The sequence below is a fragment of the Protopterus annectens genome, chromosome 1.part1 (genome assembly GCF_019279795.1).
Source record: "Protopterus annectens isolate FY-2018-M chromosome 1.part1, PAN1.0, whole genome shotgun sequence".
Taxonomy (NCBI): Eukaryota; Metazoa; Chordata; order Ceratodontiformes; family Protopteridae; genus Protopterus; species Protopterus annectens.
In genome coordinates this window covers 1,029,904,671-1,029,924,865 of record NC_056726.1, presented here as the reverse complement: position 1 = coordinate 1,029,924,865, position 20,195 = coordinate 1,029,904,671, and the positions used below count along the sequence as shown (strand labels likewise).

At 38.3% G+C, this 20,195-nt stretch overlaps 1 protein-coding gene across 1 annotated transcript in view; it reads left to right on the top strand.

Moving 5' to 3' along the window:
• Nucleotides 1-20,195, top strand: part of LOC122808799 (deleted in malignant brain tumors 1 protein-like) — a 1,006,762-nt gene that overhangs the window by 789,074 nt on the left and 197,493 nt on the right. The window contains exon 7 of the mRNA XM_044079852.1: nucleotides 4,037-4,345. Within this exon, the coding sequence (XP_043935787.1) occupies nucleotides 4,037-4,345 (309 nt within the window). The remainder of the gene's footprint in view (nucleotides 1-4,036; nucleotides 4,346-20,195) is intronic.

Here is a 20,195-nt window from a genome sequence, read left to right as displayed (position 1 = left end):
CACACACACACACACACACACACACACACACACACACACACACACACACACACAAAACACACGTGCATGCAGATGGCTTTACATTACTCACCTGTTAACAGCCCCAACCCTTCCACTGAACTGAGTAGGTGTACTGTATCAAAAGACAACACATACTTCTTCAGCTTCATGTTCCAAAATGCGAAGAAGAATTATTCTCTCAACAATCACTCTACTGCTGCACTATTTGCATGCAACATTTGCAGCAGGAGTGATGTCTGCCTTATATGCTGATTCCTCCTACAGAGGTAGAGAGGTCTCTGAATCACTCAGGCATAATGCACTGGAAAAACCTGTGAAGAATTTTGCAGTGTGTTATTCCTGAATCTCAGAAATGTACTATAACTTTTACACAGGCAGTTGCTTCCCACCCCGAACCCTGTAGTAACAGAGCTGGTATGATACTTCACAGATGACTTCCAGGTGGTCTAGTGTAACCTGCCCACCTGTAATCCTCATTTTCCTGTTGGTGCTGTTATGGCACTTTAAAATGAATCCCTCATGTCTAATGCCCCCCCCCCCCCTCCATGTTTTTGTTCAGTAGTTGAACACAGCTATTTGGCTATATTCAGTAACTCAACATGGTGATGTTGACCATGCTGATCTGCACAGCTGAGAGAGTTCTTGAATTGCCTGGCTATGCAGATGTTTTCCTGGACGTGGTTTTGGGGAGAGAGCATATGGCTAATTTGCATACACCTCTTCTCCAGAATGCATTGTGTAATGGTGCTTGCTGAAAAGGGGAAAGATAGAGGTATATGGAGGTATGCATGCCACAGTACCTTCGTGAATACCCCCGTGCTGTACCCATGCCCTCTGAATGACTCAACATATTTCCTTAACACCATCCACTCAGCTAGTAAACCTGTCTGTAGACAAAAATTTTCACAGACTCAGGCCAGTGAATCATTTTCAAAAATTTTGTTACAGCTCTCAAACATTTATCTCAGGAAACAGGAACAAGACCAAAAAAAATGGAGGAACAAAAGACCTTAAAATGGGGCAGATTTTAAGTATTGCATTTGTTCTTAGACTGTTGTTAAAAATGGATATTTGCATCCATTTTCTGAAGGATATGAAATCCGAAATTCAAATGTCTGTCATTATGTATGACTGTAATCTTTACCAACTTGCCAGAATACTGAAATTTTATGAAGAGCAAAACAAAAAAATTGAGGCAAACTCACAAACTCCATTTTCTAACAAAGAACTGTTGACTTGAAGTGAAGTTTTTGTTAAACTGGATGACTCTTGGGATATCTTCTTTCAAAGGATAAGTACATGAGAGTGTTAGGATACTGGATGCTCTGAGAGATTACAAGTAGATTAAATGCACACACACACACACACACACACACACACACACACACACACACACACACACACACATCTATATATATATATATATATATATATATATATATATATATATATATATATATATATATATATATATATATATATATATATATATATATATATGAGTCTACTTTTAATAATCAAATTACCACTTAATCGAATCGCAGAAGATCGATCAAAACGATATTGCCGAAAACTCCTGCAACATTGTATTTTGCTGACAGGTAACTACCCATTTGGCCAAAATAATCAAAATACAAATGGAAGCAAATTAAACCCATCAAGGCACGCAACTAAATATACCAACGCTTAGACTGCATTACAGTTGAGAAAAAGGCAAAGTTTGCCATGGTGGCCAAGTGGTTAGTTTCCCGGAAGCAAAATACGATGTGCAGGGAGATCATTAAATTAAGTTTTCAGCAACATGGTTTTGATCTCCTGTGGTTTAACAAAGTGGTAATTAGATTATTAAAAGTAGATCCAGATATATATATATATATATATATATATATATATATATATATATATGTATATATATATATATATATATATATATATATATATATATATATATATATATATATATATATATATATATATATATATATATATATATACATATATGGGAGCCCATCATTTGTTCAAACTTTCAAATGTTCGAAACTTATATGGCTGACACCATATGAGCGAACGTTTGAAAGGCTGACAAATGATAGCGGAGATCCTGCTACAGTCCCGGACTGGGAGATTCCCCTTTCCTGCACTGTAGTGCGATCTTGGACTGACAATATTTAAGTCACAGGGGGTGTGGGGGGTGCGGGGGGGCTTGCTTCCCTGCAAAACACAGTTTTACTGTGTTTACAGGTAGGCAAATGGCGCTGTTTAAGGATGTCAGTCTTTCAGAATGTTGATCATATGGTGTCGGCCATATGAAAGTTAGCATTCTGAATGGTCGACATTCTGAAGTAGACCCATATGTGTGTGTGTATATATATATATATATATATATATATATATATATATATACCTATATATATATAGATATATATATATATATATATATATATATATATATATATATATATATATATATATATATATATATATATATATATATATATATATATATACCTAGATATATATATATAGATATATATGGGTTTACCTGATAACACCGACACGCCAAAACACCGACAAAGAAATAACCGACACGACAAAACCGAAAGTTCAAAAACACGAAAATTCACATGCCCGACAAACCACAATCCCGACAATCAACAAAACAAGTAACTTTCCCAAAAAACATGCACACAGCACAAGCACACCAAAAAACTTACAAATCTACACTAAACCTTACATACACAACTATATATGCACTAACCTTAACCCAAACCCTAACCCTAAGGTCCGTCACTATCGCACACTTACCTTACCCTAACCCTAACGTCCGTCACTATCACACACTTACCTTACCCACACCCTAACCCTTAAGTCTGTCACTATTGCACACTTACCTTACCTGCACCCTAACCGTAACTCACTTAATCCGCCCCTAACCCTTAAGTCTGTCACTATCGCACATTTACCTTACCCGCACCCTAACCCTAACTCACTTAATCTGCCCCTAACCCTTAAGTCTGTCACTATTGCACACTTACCTTACACGCACGCTAACCCTAACTCACTTAACCCACCCCTAAACCTAAAGTCCATCACTATCGCACACTTACCTTACACGCATCCAACCCTAACATCCGTCACTGTCACACACTTACCTTGCCCACACCCTGACCCTAACATTCGTCCTTATTGCCCACTTATCTTAACATGTCAGTGTTCTCAGCATCAGGATTCTCAGCTGTCGGTCTTGTCTGTTGTTGATCTTCCAGTGTCAGTTATCTCACTGTCGGTCATTTGCAGTTTCGGTTAATTCAGGTAGACCCATATATATATATATATATATATATATATATATATATATATATATATATATATATATATATATATATATATACATATATATATATATATATATATATATATATATATATACATATATATATATATAAATATATATATATATATATATATATATATATATATATATATATATATAGATCCCATCCTAATCGCTGAAATTACACTTCTCCAAACTTCAGTTAACCGAGACCAGTTCTCCAAAACTACACTACTCCGAAATGGCAACTACACCATATCCTCTACATTTCGCCCCTCACTCCACCTGCAAATTATATATACCAACTCCAAGAACGCACTACAGTGACAACAAGCTGTACACCTACCTGCATGAAAGCAGACATTTCGAGGACATGTAGATTGGCAAAGTGCTGTATTGAAGATGTGTAGTTTCGAAGAACTGGTCTCGGCTAACTGAGTTTCAGAGAAGTGTAATTCTGGCAATTAGGATTGGATCCATATATATGTATATATCTATATATATATATCTATATATATATATATATATATATATATATATATATATATATGTGTATCACACAGGCAGTGGATTTAAAAAGTGTACACACCCCTGGTTTTTGTGATATAAAAAATGAGACCACAATAAATCATTTCAAAATTTTTTCCACCTTTAATGTGACCTACTCTTATTCCATTTCAGTGGCAATGCGACTAACAAATGGCCCTAATCCGTGCACTGGAAGAGTGGAGATCTATCATGACAATGAATGGGGCACAGTATGTGATGATAATTGGGGCATGGAGGAAGCTGCTGTTGTCTGTAGACAGCTAGGATGTGGAGATGCTGTTTCAGCACCAGGGATAGCTCACTATGGACAAGGAACTGGACCAAAAATCCTGAATGATGTGACCTGTGTAGGATCTGAGTCTTCACTAAAACAATGCTCATCCATGGGATGGAAGAATCAAATCTGTGGCCATGGGAAGGATGCTGGAGTTCATTGCAAAGGTAATTGAACATTTTTAACTAAACTAATATATTCATGGCATAGAATTTGCATCACATTTTATATATTAACCTGTAGCTAACTGTATTGAACCAAAAGCATTTATCTGTTTGTCAATCAAACTGCATTCAACTACAACAATCCCTTTATTTTTGATACTGTATCTCAAAGATGTTATTTTATTTTGATGTTTTTCACTTCAAATATGGACTTGATGAGTAGCTAATGAAAGTACTGATGTATGCATTATTTCATTAGTGCTTCAGATCTCAAATGCTTAGTATTTGAAATGGGAGGAAGATAGTGAATGGAATTTATGAACACCTACATGTAACACTAAGCTTGTGCACAGCAAGGAGTGACAAGCAGGGAGTCTGTGATTTAGGAAGTAGCAGTACATGTTGCTGTTAGACAGAAAACAAGGAATATCAGCAGTACCATATAATGACTTGTATGTATGCTAATGAAGCAAAAACATGGCAAAATGATATAGAAACATATAAAACACATAGAAACATGGCTCACCTATTTTATCCCTGAATTACAACACATGCTGGAATACAGAGCAGAGCAACTGTCATTAAGTGAATTTGAAATTGTGTGTGTGTGTGTGTGTGTGTGTGTGTGTGTGTGTGTGTGTGTGTGTGTGTGTGTGTGTGTGTGTGTGTGTGTGGTGTCATGGCCACTATGCAAACAGTACAGTACACATAAAAGAATAGGTGTAAAGGTTGTGAATAAAACAAGCAGTGTAATATCCTATATTAAGCTCCACCAGCAAGCAAAGCAGATGCAGGATTGTACACCTAAAAACATAGATCATAAGCAGATATGTGTAGATTCATAGGTTCGTAGGTGATTACTAGGCTGCTGGCCAATGAACCAATTCAAGCTTAGCCAAGCCAACCTCAGATTTACCACAATATTACTAACATGTGTCAATACACCAAGGAATTTAATTTTGTATGATATAGGCATTTACACATCAAGCAGTCACAGCCTGTCCATTAAAGCCAGAGGTGCCAAACCAGGGGTAAATTTGCAATTTCCTGTCCACTGGTACAAGACATGTTTAAATATGGTTAGACATGAACTTTGCTTCACATGGATGGGAAGCCTTTTGCAGAGAAGAGGTAATCTTTAAGGCACTTACTTTTATATATATATATATATATATATATATATATATATATATATATATATATATATATATATATATATATAAAATCATTTCACTGAGAACAAATCACCTAAAGTCCATTTCACCTAAAACTCATTTCACTGACAAGTAGTACAGTAAGGCAAGTCAAAGGTATATGTCCTTTTTCCCATTGTAGTGCGATCCTGGAGTTAGTATATATATTAAGGGGGGGTGTGGGGGGCATAGCCCCCCCAGTTATTTTGGTTTCATGTTGTCTGGTTTTGTATTTGGTAAAAGACAAGTAGGTGGGGGGGTTCCACCCCCCCCTTAATATATATTTTGAAACCAGGATCGCACTACAGTGGAGAAAAGGACATATACCTTTCAATTGCATTAGAGTACTACTTGTCAGTGAAATGACCTTTTGGTGAAATGAGTTTTAGGTGAAATGAACTTTAGGTGATTTGGTCTCAGTGAAATGGGTTTTAGGTGAAGTGACACGTACCCATATATAAATATATGGATATATAAATATATAGATATATAGATAGACATACACACAAATATATATATATGGTTTCCCTTCATATGATCGAATGTCTCTAAACTCGAAAGTCATAAACTCAAAACCAGAATATCGAATTTAGAGAAACTCGAACATATGAAAGGGACAAAAAAAATAATACCTTTCAAATGTTTATATATATATATATATATATATATATATATATATATATATATATATATATTGAGTATAATTTAGCAGAATGTAAAGTCTTAAGCATTTGACAATACAAATAAAAATGTCTGTTCTGTATACATGAATGTGCTTTGTGTTGCCGGAACCTCCTGTGGTACATTTCAGATTAGTTGAGAAAATAATTTAACTTATGAAATGTAAGATAGCACTCATTGCCAGTATTTATCAGCATACTAAGAATTAGCAATTATATAGAAGAATAACTACCTTAGAAGATCTCAAACTATCCTCTAATATACTGTTGTTACTAGTTTGTTTAGCAGCTTGGCAGACAAGGCAGCTAATTCCATTGGAAGGAACCTAGCCAACATTGTGCTTAAAGGGTGCAGGTAAACCCCCTGGGCACATAGAACATGTCAATTATCTCTGAAGTCATTATCATTTCTGAATGACTTACGTTGCAAGAAGTGCTGGGGAGATAAACATGGTGTTGGCTCCTAAACAATGACATGAGCATGCCTGACCCAGTACAAAAACAGGGATTAAATTACTTTTGCCTAGCTATGCCTTGCAGGTGTGCCTGATTAAGAATAATGGCGAGTCAGTGATGTGTTACAGATCCCTGCTAAAGCGATTGCAGTTTGAGAGGTGTATCAGACAATATAGTTTAAATTTTACTCACTTTGTTATAGTACTGATTCTTGATGCAGATATTTGTCCACATATTGAACATGTACTTGACATTTTGCATTTTAGGTCACTGTTTATGTGGCTCAATATTTCCTGGGGTCAGTGATTCATTGTACTAACTTAGATGCACTGTTCCAATCTTGTGAAAGGTTGTCTAAGTGAGAATAGGGATCACGATGTACACATTTTATTTTCAGAAAGCCTCAAAGTTGAGATATAAATGCATTGAGTTTTATCAAGATTTCTTATCTTTTCTCTTGGTCTTACCCTTTCTACAATGGCTGGAATTGTGCATCGGCGCCAGTGACTGATGGCCTTTAGGGAATGACAATGTACGTCCTTTGGCAGAAACTCAAAATGTTATTCTGCATTGGTAAATACTTAGTCATCAATCAGGCAATCAAGACTGCCATTGGGGCATCCCACTTATCATACTGGACATCGCTTAATGCAAAAAAGTTCTTTATATGTAACTTCTTGAATTACTGCACCTATTAATGAACTATGTACTGAATGAAAACAAAATACAGAAATAGTTTGAGTCCATCTAAGGGATAACATATCACTACACTTTTATGTGGCATAACATGTCATCTTCTATTAATGTCCTGTACACCGTCGACATCAACTTGAATTTCATGATGGTAATGTTGAAATATAATTATTCCCTGTGGATGATGAACCTTATAATGTTGCTTGTCAGTCTTCCGCAGTTGTTACCTAAATATAATAATAATAATAATAATGATAATATTAACGACAGATGTCTGTGTTCATGCTGGGGAATAAGGAGTACATGTATAAATCAGTGGGGGGAGAATAAATACCAAGGTAATAATGTAACTGATTATGAAGAGCACAGGAAAAATGCATGCAAAATATGTAAGGGCACTGCTTCATTGGCCAATGTGCAAAATGATGTTTTATAAATCTTCTGGAAATATGCGTAGTAGAACACCCCCATCCCCCATGCCCCTTTCATTATTATTTTGCCACCCATAAAAATAATGATGTCTGCTAAAACTCTGGCACATGGCACACATGCACAAGTGTGTTGTAAACTAAAAATGTCATTGTTATGCTCATTCTTTCTGTAGCAGTTTGCATAGAGCACTGTCAGAGCTCAGTGCTGTCTAATGACACATGACACATCTCTGCCTATAGCAAACTCTCATAATTTTGTTCTGCATGTGTTAAATCTTTGACACTGATTACATAAATAAGCTTGGTTTTTGCATGTTTTAGTCAGCTGTGGTGGTGTCACCCCTGGCAGTAGAAGGATCCAGCACTTCTGGGTCACAACCTGTCAGGGCTACCTTCACAACACCTGTACTACCTGCTCCAACTCTCTCAGATAAGTCTACCCCTGGGGCTGGTGCAGTGATACCTACCAGCAGTAGTAGCAGTGGAGGTGGTGATTTTGTGACCTGACAAGAGCTAAAAGGGCTGGTGGATGAGATCATGGAGAAGGTCTTGGTGCCTCCATTGGCTAAATGGAAAGAATCCTGCAGTTTATTGCTAAATAGTTAACCCATCTGGCACTGTCTCAGGTTTATGCAACAGGAAACAGTGGTGAGAATTTTGAAAGTCAGCACTAGATTTCAACTGTGTTCATGCTGGCTAGGATATACCTCAGAGATCCCATGTCTAACTCCACCCATGGTGTTCACCTTCCCCTACCTGAGTTCATCACCATCCCTGTTTGTCTTGCATGTCCTCTGTGTCTGCACTTGCTACTTAACCTACCCATCAAACCTAACCCTGTTATTCCTAAAGACGTTTCCCAACAATCGTTCCTCTTTCTTTGAAAAAATAAAAAGGGTATCTGTCCCAATAAAAAAATAATAAAATAAGCCACATACATTGCTCTCCACTTCACCTAAGTGTGTGTAGTACACACATGATTTTGTCCATTTGGTCACAAAAGATTACTAAGCTGTTCTCTCTCATCATTAATATTTTGCACATATAGGTTCATAGGTTCATAGGTTCATAGGTTTATACTAGGCTATCTGCCCTAAGGCATTTATAAGCCTAGCCCAAATTTTTTCTCCCCTTATATGAAAAAATACTGTGCCCATTAGTTTGTTGTGCCTCTGTCCAGCAGTGACACAGAGATGATAAACCTACGATCTCCCATCCACAGGTCAAGATTTCTCTTGAACAGAGTCAGCGAGGTGCTCTGCCTCACATGGACCGGGATTTTATTCCACAGCATGGGGAGTCTCTGAGTGATAAATCTATCCCTCCAGCACGCCCTATTTATATCCGTATAAGGTTTAAGTCGCTTGCTCTAGTGGTTTTGGTGGATTTGGATTTTTTGAGGTGGAGCATGTCCATTAATCGTGGGGACATGGCCTTGTATGTCAGGCACATGTCACCTCTGAGCAGACGGTATGCGACTGAATAGAGCTGGAGTTTCTTCAATCTGGCAGCATATGACAGATTTTGGAGTCCCTTTATCCTTTTGGTGAGGAACTTTTGGGGTCTCTCCAATTGCTGCAGATGTCGGGTGAGATACATCCCTAATGGGGCATTGTACTCATCATTGGTCTGATAAGTGAAGAGTACAGGGGAACAAAGACCTCACTAGATCTGGATGTGAATCCTTCATGATCAGGTGGGCAATGTAGAAGGTCTTTCTAACCACTTTAGCAACGTGAGTGTCAAAAGAAAGGCCACTGTCAACCTGGGTCCCCAGGTCCCTGATAACCCTTCTGTGCTTAGTGGATTGCCACCTATATGGTAGCTTGGGGTTACCTTGTTTTTCCCAAGGGTATGACTATACATTTTTGGCTTAACTTCAGGCCATGGCTCTGGCACCAGCTATCTGTGAGTCCCTTCTGAAGGATATCCGTCCGATGCATCTTTCCACTATGGCGCCCAGTTTGCAGCCTGCAAACTTTGTCAGCCAAAGTCCTCCCATGTTGGCCTGTACTGAGAAGTAGATGCCAACAATAGCCAAGGACCGACCCTGTGGGACACCACTTGTGACCGCTTGCAGTCTGACATAGCGCCAGCAACTCTAACCCTGTGGGTTCTGTCCTTGCTAGTTTGCAACCCATCTTGTGACATATGGGTTTACATTTAAGCTGGTAGTTTTTCTACAATACCCGAAGGGGTATTGTGTCAAAAGCCTGCAAGGTCAAGGTAGGCTGTATGGACTGCCTTTCCTCATCAATGGCCTTGGTGACTGTTTCAAGAAGCAAAAGGCATGATCTTCCCTTGACGGCTAAACTCGGGTCCAATGTCTGCAAGTCCCCTATATCTTTGTTTATGAGCTCCATTATGATCCTCTCCATAGCTTTGCAGACTAGACTTGTTACGCTTTTTGGGGCGTAATTACTGTCCCAGAGGTAGGCTAGCTTTGTGGGTGGGACCCAGTTGCCACCACTCTCACGCACGACGATCCTGTGGTAAGGCTGAGATTAAACAGCTGCCTTATGTGCGGTTTAATTCCTCATTTAGCCTGTAGCACAGCCGGGGACACCATCCGTCCCATTGATGCTGTGTTTTTAGCTTTAGAGAGAGCAGCTTTCACCTGTGCATTTGAGATGTCTGGGAGGCTACACTGGCTGGGATCTCCTTTAGGGGAGAGCGAGTGAGTTCAGAACCTGTGCCAGTATGTTGGCAATGTCTGTGGGTTCATAGTATCATTTTGACCAATTCTGAGCATATCTGGGAGTTTCCACCCAGGTTCCTAACATAGCTGAAAAGGCCTTATGATTGTCCTTGAATCCATGGCAATTTTTCTCTCAAAATTGGCCTTAGTTGATTTTATGAGTGCTCAGATTTTTTTTCAATAATGATCAGTGACTTTTATGGATTTTGTTCTATCATGTAATAGCTTTCTCCTCTTATTGTATAGTTTGTTTATGGCTGGGGTCCACCAGACAGGATGCCTGCCTTTGTGGAAAGAGTCTTGGTTTTATTTGGGATTGCCTGATCCATGCAGTCCTGGAGGTGTTCATAGAAGGCATTTGTAAGGGCTTCTGAGCTTTTGGGTTGTGGTTTCCACTGGCTCAGGGCCTTGAAGGATACCACACCAGTCTTGAGTAGTGTGAAGTTTGCTTTAGAGAAGTTCTTCACTGTGGTCTTTTTGTTTGGGGGATATGGATTTCAAGTGAGATTAGTTTATGATCAGATCTCACCAATGAGGGACATACCTTTGTCTCCATGTTTGTGACAATGAGATCCAGTATATTTTCTCCTCTCGTGGGAACAGTGACTAGCTGTTCCATGGCATTTGAATTTATGAACTCCAGGAACCTGGGCTAGAAAGTTAGGGCTTGAGTAATGTTCCCAGTCTATATTCGGTAGTTGAAGTCACCCAATATGATGGTGTTTGAGATATATTTATACCTTCCAGTGTCTTCAGGAAGGCTGTGTGGGGTTCCTGAGTTTGAGAGGGTGGCCTGTAGCATGCTACAATTTGTAGAGCAGTTTTGCCTATGGTTAGTTGCATTTATAGTCAGTATATGTATCCTGTGTGTTTTCAATGTTTTGGGATTCAGAATTTTGAGTTTTCAGGATTTTGGGCTTCCAGATTATAAAGTTCAGGATTGTGATACTTCAGGGTGCTGAAGTAAAACCATATATATATATATATATATATATATATATATATATATATATATACACACACACACACACACACACACACACACACACACACATATAGATAGATAGATAGATAAATATAGATATATTGTCTAATATTAAACCTGATGTAAATTAATATGTACCATTTGACAGACATGGACGTAAGCATGGACTGCTACTCAGCTTCCTCTTTTTACCATCATTTTTTTATTGCGATAGCAGTATGATAGGAGAAGTAATATTATAACAGTCTCAATGGTTTAATGTACTCCAAATGTTTTTTTTGTTTTACTTATGAATACAGTCTGCTGTGAATTTTGATCCACACGCTGCTGGTGTCTGACAAACTACATTGCCTATACTCCCATGTATGTGTTTTCCTACCTATAATGATTTTCTCTATTATGCTCATAATAAGCCTTTTTCTGTGGTATAAGCAATTAATACACAGCTCTATAGAAAATGAATTTAGAAAGGCAGCTTCTCAAATCCAGCAATGTGTACCTACTGTCAGTGTGTAATTAAACAGTAGGTGGCAAGCAGGCCAGGATAATCCAACAGATATGATATGTACATTTCAAGTTAATGGTAACACTTACTCATTGAAGATGAATCTCCCCAAGTCATCTACTTTTTTTTGGAAACCATATGCATACTAACACTGTTCAAATTATCACTTAAATGGCGTGCTTCCTGACAACTGCAACATGGGAACAAGCTACACATCTATGCCAAGCAAAGTTCCTCATTAGCACTCTTCAAGAAAAATCTTAATGAGTGGATGGGAAATAGGAAATACACCCTGGTGATTATTTCTGTGGTTCTGCTCAACAGGGGCACAGGAGGTTAACTTTCTTGGGTGGCGTAAGCCAGAGAACCTTGTTGGCTAGGCTTACTTAGGCCCTTCTGCTAATAGCCCTCCTGGGCTGAATGCTGTAATTCCTTTAAAACCATCTTTAAAGGCTAGAAGACCTACCACTGGTTAACTGAGAAGGTGTGTTTCCCAATGATCCAAACAATTGGTTATAATTAACTTTGAAAGAAGAAGGGTGTTGTCCTTTATTCTAATTCCTATTGGTCACATGTTCTAATAAAGAAAGAAATGGAGTCCCTACCTTTTATGATCTGAAGAAGGTTTTACTGAAAGCACTTATCGAGTTATTAATATTGGGACATTCATATTGAAGAATTTCTTGTTCTATGCTTTATGTTGTGTTTTTGTGGAGAAACCTTGGTTCATTCGTATTGAAGAACACTACGTTCTACTTCACTTTCTTGTGGAGTTTTTGGAGGGCGTTACCAAGTTTCACAGTACCGAAATGTTTTATGTAATATCTTGTTCTCGTGGAATTCTTACTAAGAACGTTATTGAATTATACACCAGTACCGAAGGGTTTGTGTATTATTTTATTTGTGGTATTCTACTAACGCTCTTTGTATAGGTTTCCTGAATGATATTTCAACCAAGATTTTGATAAAGTTTTACTTTGAGTATTGACTTCAGCTGTGGAGGTGTGGCTTGATTTTCTCTGACTCTGCTAATAGCCTAGTACCTACCTATGAACCTATGAACCTATGTGTCCTTCTCTGGTGTCAGCTGTTAATAAACAGCTCTAGAGATTGCAGATGTAGATAGGCAGGTCTTTAAATTCAGCAGTGTATACCTAGCATGAATGTGTTAGTAAATATTCACAGGCAGAACTGACTTACTTAACAGATGTAATGTAGATACCTAAACTTATGCTAACATGTACATTGTTACTGAGTTTTGATCCCTTAACACTTGTAACCCCCCTTCAGGGAAAACATGTTTTTTAACACCCTGCTCAAATTGCCACTTCAGATACTTGCATTCTGCCAATTATGAAATGATAGGTGTCAGAACTTAATGCACAGTTCTACAGATTATGGGAATAGTAAGGCAAGTGTTCATTCTGGTAATGTGTACGTAATGTATGTGTAGAAATTTAAGGTGGGAATGGAGTACTTATGAAATGTGAAGTGTATAAGTCAACTTATTGGTTACATTTTCATGGTTTCATGGTTTTCATCTCTCACTCTCCCTTTTAGGGAAACCATATCTATTCCTACAGATTGCTCAGGTTAACTCTTCAGATATGTGCTTTCTGATAACTCCTATGAGTTCTTCTGTGGCATTAGCAGTTAATGCATAACTCAAGAGACTGTAGACTTACATAAGCAGGGGGATGAATTCAGTTATGTGTAACTGGTATAAGTGTGTACAGATTTTATGCTAGCACATGTCATGTGTACAATTTTAGTCAGTGATAACATCTACGGAGTGGAGTTGTTTATCCCTCAAGTGTTGTAGCCTCTTTTATGGGAGAACACAGGCATTCTAATTCCCTGGTGAAGTCTTCCCTACCCTGTATACTTTCTAAAACATGTGTAATGATTACTTCTCTGCAATCAAAAATTTGTTCACAACTCTAGAGGATATGTGGTATATAGCTAAGTGTTTAAATCCAGCAGTGCGACTTATGTGAGAGTGTGTGGATGTGTATAATAGGAGAAATTAAAATTATGAAGTCAATAAAAACATGACTTCCGAAGTCAATAAATGTGTGACTGCAAGACTTCTAGAAAGTTAGGTGGCACCCAATCAAAGTATGTGTGTGTGTGTGTGTATGTGTGTGTGTGTGTGTGTGTGTGTGTGTGTGGGGGGGGGCAGGGTAAATTGTACGTTATGGCCATGGTTCTACTTGCTGAAGTTTTTGGCCAAGCTACCTACATATACATGGCTCTCCTGTAATGGGAGTTTGATTTAAGCCAACTACAGAACCATCAGAAGTGATTAAGATCCTATATCCTAAGCCTCCACTACAACCTTGATCTAATAGCATAGATATGCTTTTTTTGTCATAGCACACCCATGGAACATGAGTCCTTATCTTGATACTTAAATCCATATTTCCCCTACTCAAACCCGTATTTCCTTATATTGATACTTAAACTCATATTTCCCCTACTCAAACCTGTATTTCCTTATATTGATACTTAAACCCATAGTTCCCTACTTTGTATTATTGGCAAGATATTTCACAATACATCTGCTAAGTTTATTTCATTTATTTATTTATTGTGTAGGCATATACCAGTATGGCCTGCTGTGTGAAGTATTACATACACAAGAAACGACACTTCATATGTAGTTTAGATCGTGCTGTTTTAGTAACCTGCCATTTTCATCTTCATTAGTCAAAAGCGTATATAATATGTGGATTGCTCATTTTCTGTCTTGTTCATTTTTAAGGATCTTGTACAGGATGCAGAAAAAAAAACATCTGTGACTGAGTAATAATTCTTTTAACTGCCATAATTCCAGTACAGTTGACAGGTTCAATGGCGCCCAGTTTGCAGTCGCCTGCAAACTTTGTCAGCCAAAGTCCTCCCATGTTGGCCTGTACTTGAGAAGTAGATGCCGAACAATAGGGGCCAAGGACCCGACCTGTGGGACACCACTTGTGACCGCTTGGAGTCTGACATAGCGCCAGCAACTCTAACCCTGTGGGTTCTGTCCTTAAGCCAGTTTGCAACCCATCTTGTGACATATGGGTTTACATTTAAGCTGGTAAGTTTTTCTACAATACCCGAGTGGGGTATTGTGTCAAAAGCCAAAGCAAGGGCAAGGTAGGCTGTATGGACTGCCTTTCCTCATCAATGGCCTTGGTGACTGTTTCAAGAAGTCCACCAAGTTCAAAAGGCATGATCTTCCCTTGACGGCCAAACTGGGTCGGGTCCACGTCTGCAAGTCCCCTATATCTTTGTTTATGAGCTCCATTATGATCCTCTCCATAGCTTTGCAGACTAGACTTGTTACGCTTATGGGCGGTAATTACCAGGGTCCGTAGAGGCGCCGCTTTGTGGAGGGGACCACAGTTGCTGTACGCCACTCCTTGGGCACGTATCCTGTGGTAAGGCTGAGATTAAACAGCTGCCTTATGTGCGGTTTAATTCCTCATTTAGCTCTGTAGCACACAGCCGGGGACACCATCCGTCCCATTGATGCTGTGTTTTTAGCTTTAGAGAGAGCAGCTTTCACCTGTGCATTTGAGATGTCTGGGAGGCTACACTCGGCTGGGATAGTTATCTCTCCTTTAGGGAGGAGGAGGAAGTTCGCACTGAACCGGTCTGCCAGTATGTTGGCAATGTCTGTGGGTTCAGTGATTTTTGTATCATTTTGGACTAATTCTGAGCATATCTGGGAGTTTCCACCCAGGTTCCTAACATAGCTGAAAAAGGCCTTATGATTGTCCTTTGAATCCATGGCAATTTTTTCTCTCAAAATTGGCCTTAGTTGATTTTATGAGTGCTCCGATTTTTTACTAATAATGATCAGGGTGACTTCCCTTTATGGATTTTGTTCTATCATGTAATAGCTTTCTCCTCTTATTGTAAAGTTTGTTAATGGCTGGGGTCCACCAGACTGGACGTTTGCCCTTTGTGGAAAGAGTCTTGGTTTTATTTGGGATTGCCTGATCCATGCAGTCCTGGAGGTGTTCATAGAAGGCATTTGTAAGGGCTTCCGCGAGCTTGGGTTGTGGTTTCCACTGGCTCAGGGCCTTGAAGGATACCACACCAGTCTTGAGTAGTGTGAAGTTTGCTTTAGAGAAGTTCTTCACTGTGGTCTTTTGTTTGGGGTAATGGATATGGATTTCAAGTGAGATTAGTTTATGATCAGATCTCACCAATGAGGGACATACCTCCGGTGTGGAGCATTTTGTCCCCATGTTTGTGACAATGAGATCCAGTATATTTTCTCCTCTCGGGAACAGTGACTAGCTGTTCCATGGCATTTGAATTTATGAACTCCAGGAACCGTTGGGCTAGAAAGTTAGGGCTTGAGTAATGTTCCCAGTCTATATTCGGGTAGTTGAAGTCACCCAATATGATGGTGTTTGGAGATATATTTATACCTTCCAGTGTCTTCAGGAAGGCTGTGTGGGTTCCTGAGTTTGAGAGGGTGGCCTGTAGCATGCTACAATTTGTAGGAAGCAGTTTTGCCTATGGTTAGTTGCACCTGGATGGTTTCCGCTTATGCGTTGCCACCAGCCTGGAGGTGTGGGAATCCTTTATGTATATTGATACACCTCCTTTTTGTGGTGTGGTCCGGTTTTGGGGCCGGGCATGATATGAGGTAAAACCTAATAGTGCCGGGGTGCTCTCAGGAGCCTTGAACCAGGTTTCAGTTACAGCACAGACATCGATGTTCTCCATACTGAGAAGGGCCTCGAGTGCGTGCATTTTGAGATTTAGACTTCTGGCATTGAGCAGCATTACCCTCAGTTTCTTCCCATTTTTGTTTTCTAGGGTGGTAGGTTTAGAATTTGAGCCTTGCCTAAAAAAGGCACTATGGGGGTGGCAAGAGCCTTAGCCAATATCCGGAATCCCAGGGGTGACAGGTGCAATCTTAGCTTGTGAAGAAGTGCATAGCTGTTGTCCTCTCCCGCCACCATCCTGCTCATTCATGAATTATTTTCCCAATGTCTTACCCTCTCCTTGCTCTCCATTTTCACCACTTTCCTAACACACCCATTTCCTACCTTTAGTTTAGTCAAAAAATAGATTCACATACCAGGCACTTGTCCAGAAATGGCTCATAATCAAAAATCTGTAATTTTGTACTCATCATTGATTTGCGTGATGACTGGCATGCAGCAGCACTGCTAGCAGGGTTTACTTAATAATAGCTGCTGTTTAACATCCTATTACAAAACGACTGATCAGATTTTGCCTTCAGATGCATTTATATGGTACTCCTCATGCTAATATGCTAAGCCACACTGCACCACAGAAAGAAATACTGATATCATTATGAGGGGACAGTCATTGCTATAAGTATAATAGGCTTGAGAGTTTAATTTACTCAAGAGATGATATTTTTATTATCCCTACAATATGTTGTAAAGACCAGTCCACACATTGCTAGTGTCTATTTCACAAATCACATTGTTCATTCTGTAATACGTCTCCTGCTCCCTTCAACGGTCTGATTACTGATCATGGGTATATGATGCCTTCTGTAGTTTCAACAGCTAGTGTAAAAGTCTACAGACCTTTGATTGAGTTAAGCAGGTCTTCTGACTCAGCACTGAGTGCACTTTTGCAAATTCTTTTTAATATACAATCTTATCTTGCGAAGAAATTGTTAGATATGTTTATCTCCCACTAACATCCTGATTTTTCTTTAAGTAATCTCCCAGTGTGCTAGCCTTTGCTCGCTCCCCTTTGACAACATTGTCTTAAAAACTACATATAACACTTTAAATTTGGTCAAAATACATTGACAGAAATGACTTATAAAATCTGTAGTTTTGTGGTCATCATTTGCTTGATGTATTGCATCGAGCAGCATGCCCTTGTGTTATTTCTTGTCTTATGTTCAAAAACTCAAAAAATAATTATGTATGTAATGCAAAGGAGCAGAGTAAGAAATCGTGTGACAGACTGAAATAATGTCATTGCCCTCTGATAATTGTATGTTTTATTGGATTATTGTATCCCTGACATGAGGACTCCATTATAATGCATTCATGTACTGCTGTTTGTAACTGAGTGTGGTCATTTCTTACATTTTCCTTCCAAGTATATTTCATACTTTTTCTACAATTAATAACATAATAACAGACTTGTATGAATGAGTGCAGTGTTTAGCTTCAGCATGTATGCCTTGTAAATGCTCTGAACATTTTATACACATGACAAACAGTTGTGACTAATGTTAAGTTACATATTACTTTGAAAATGAAGACAGATATAGTTCTTTCTCTCTTTCAGTGGTATTTATTAACTACAGTACACACGTGTGGGAGCCTCATGGAAAGCACCAGGGAGACTCCCAGAACAAAAGAATACACAAGCTTATATACTGGTGATATTGCTGACAGTACAAAAAATATAAAATTAGCCAGTTAGATCATTATACAGGGTAATTAACCAATCGGAGGTTTACCCGTAAACATAAGGCAATTCACATCATCATATCTCTAGGCAGAGAAAGAAAATCGGATACACTTCCATATAAGGCACATTTCCTGCTTTCAAGCAGACTCTTGTTTTTCATTATTTTTCCACTACTCATAGTTCATTCAAAATTCACAGTACACAGTACATCTTAATACACGCAGACTGTCACATACTCAAACATCACATACTCACATAAAGTGTATACAGATTTTATGCTAGCACATGTGATGTGTACAATTTTAGTCAGTGATAACATCTACGGAGTGGAGTTGTTTATCCCTCAAGTGTTGTAGCCTCTTTTATGGGAGAACACAGGCATTCTAATTCCCTGGTGAAGTCTTCCCTACCCTGTATACTTTCTAAAACGTGTAATGATTACTTCTCTGCAATCAAAAATTTGTTCACAACTCTAGAGGATATGTGGTATATAGCTAAGTGTTCAAAGCCAGCAGTGCGACTTATGTGTGAGTGTGTGGATGTGTACAACAGGAGAAATTAAAATTATGAAGTCAATAAAAACATGACTTCCGAAGTCAATAAATGTGTGACTGCAAGACTTCTAGAAAGTTAGGTGGCACCCAATCAAAGTATGTGTGTGTGTGTGTGTATGTGTGTGTGTGTGTGTGTGTGTGTGTGGGGGGGGGCAGGGTAAATTGTACGTTATGGCCATGGTTCTACTTGCTGAAGTTTTTGGCCAAGCTACCTACATATACATGGCTCTCCTGTAATGGGAGTTTGATTTAAGCCAACTACAGAACCATCAGAAGTGATTAAGATCCTATATCCTAAGCCTCCACTAGAACCTTGATCTAATAGCATAGATATGCTTTTTTTGTCATAGCACATCCATGGAACATGAGTCCTTATCTTGATACTTAAATCCATATTTCCCCTGCTCAAACCCGTATTTCCTTATATTGATACTTAAATCCATATTTCCCCTACTCAAACCCGTATTTCCTTATATTGATACTTAAACCCATAGTTCCCTACTTTGTATTATTGGCAAGATATTTCACAATACATCTGCTAAGTTTATTTCATTTATTTATTTATTGTGTAGGCATATACCAGTATGGCCTGCTGTGTGAAGTATTACATACACAAGAAACGACACTTCATATGTAGTTTAGATCGTGCTGTTTTAGTAACCTGCCATTTTCATCTTCATTAGTCAAAAGCGTATATAATATGTGGATTGCTCATTTTCTGTCTTGTTCATTTTAAGGATCTTGTGCAGGATGCAGAAAAAAAAAACATCTGTGACTGAGTATTAATTCTTTAACTGCCATAATTCCAGTACAGTTGACAGGTTCAAAGGTAGTTGCATCACTGAGGAGCATGTCATATTCTGTACATTTCAACATTATCCTTGCCATTAACTTTTGTCAGCTATTAACCAAACCATTTCCCTTATGATTGTCTATTATTTTTGATCAACTGTTCTATTTACTAGGAAATTATTGCTGAGCTTTCAAAAGTGCATGCAACACCAAGACATCATGCATTCATTTACCATATATAAAGGTATGTGTAAAGACACACACACACACACATATATATATATATATATATATATATATATATATATATATATATATATATATATATATATATATATATATATATATATATGCATAGTTAGACAGATATAGCTATAAATACATACATATATAAATATATTTGTAAATATATATATATATACATATATATATATATATATATTCAAAAGTAT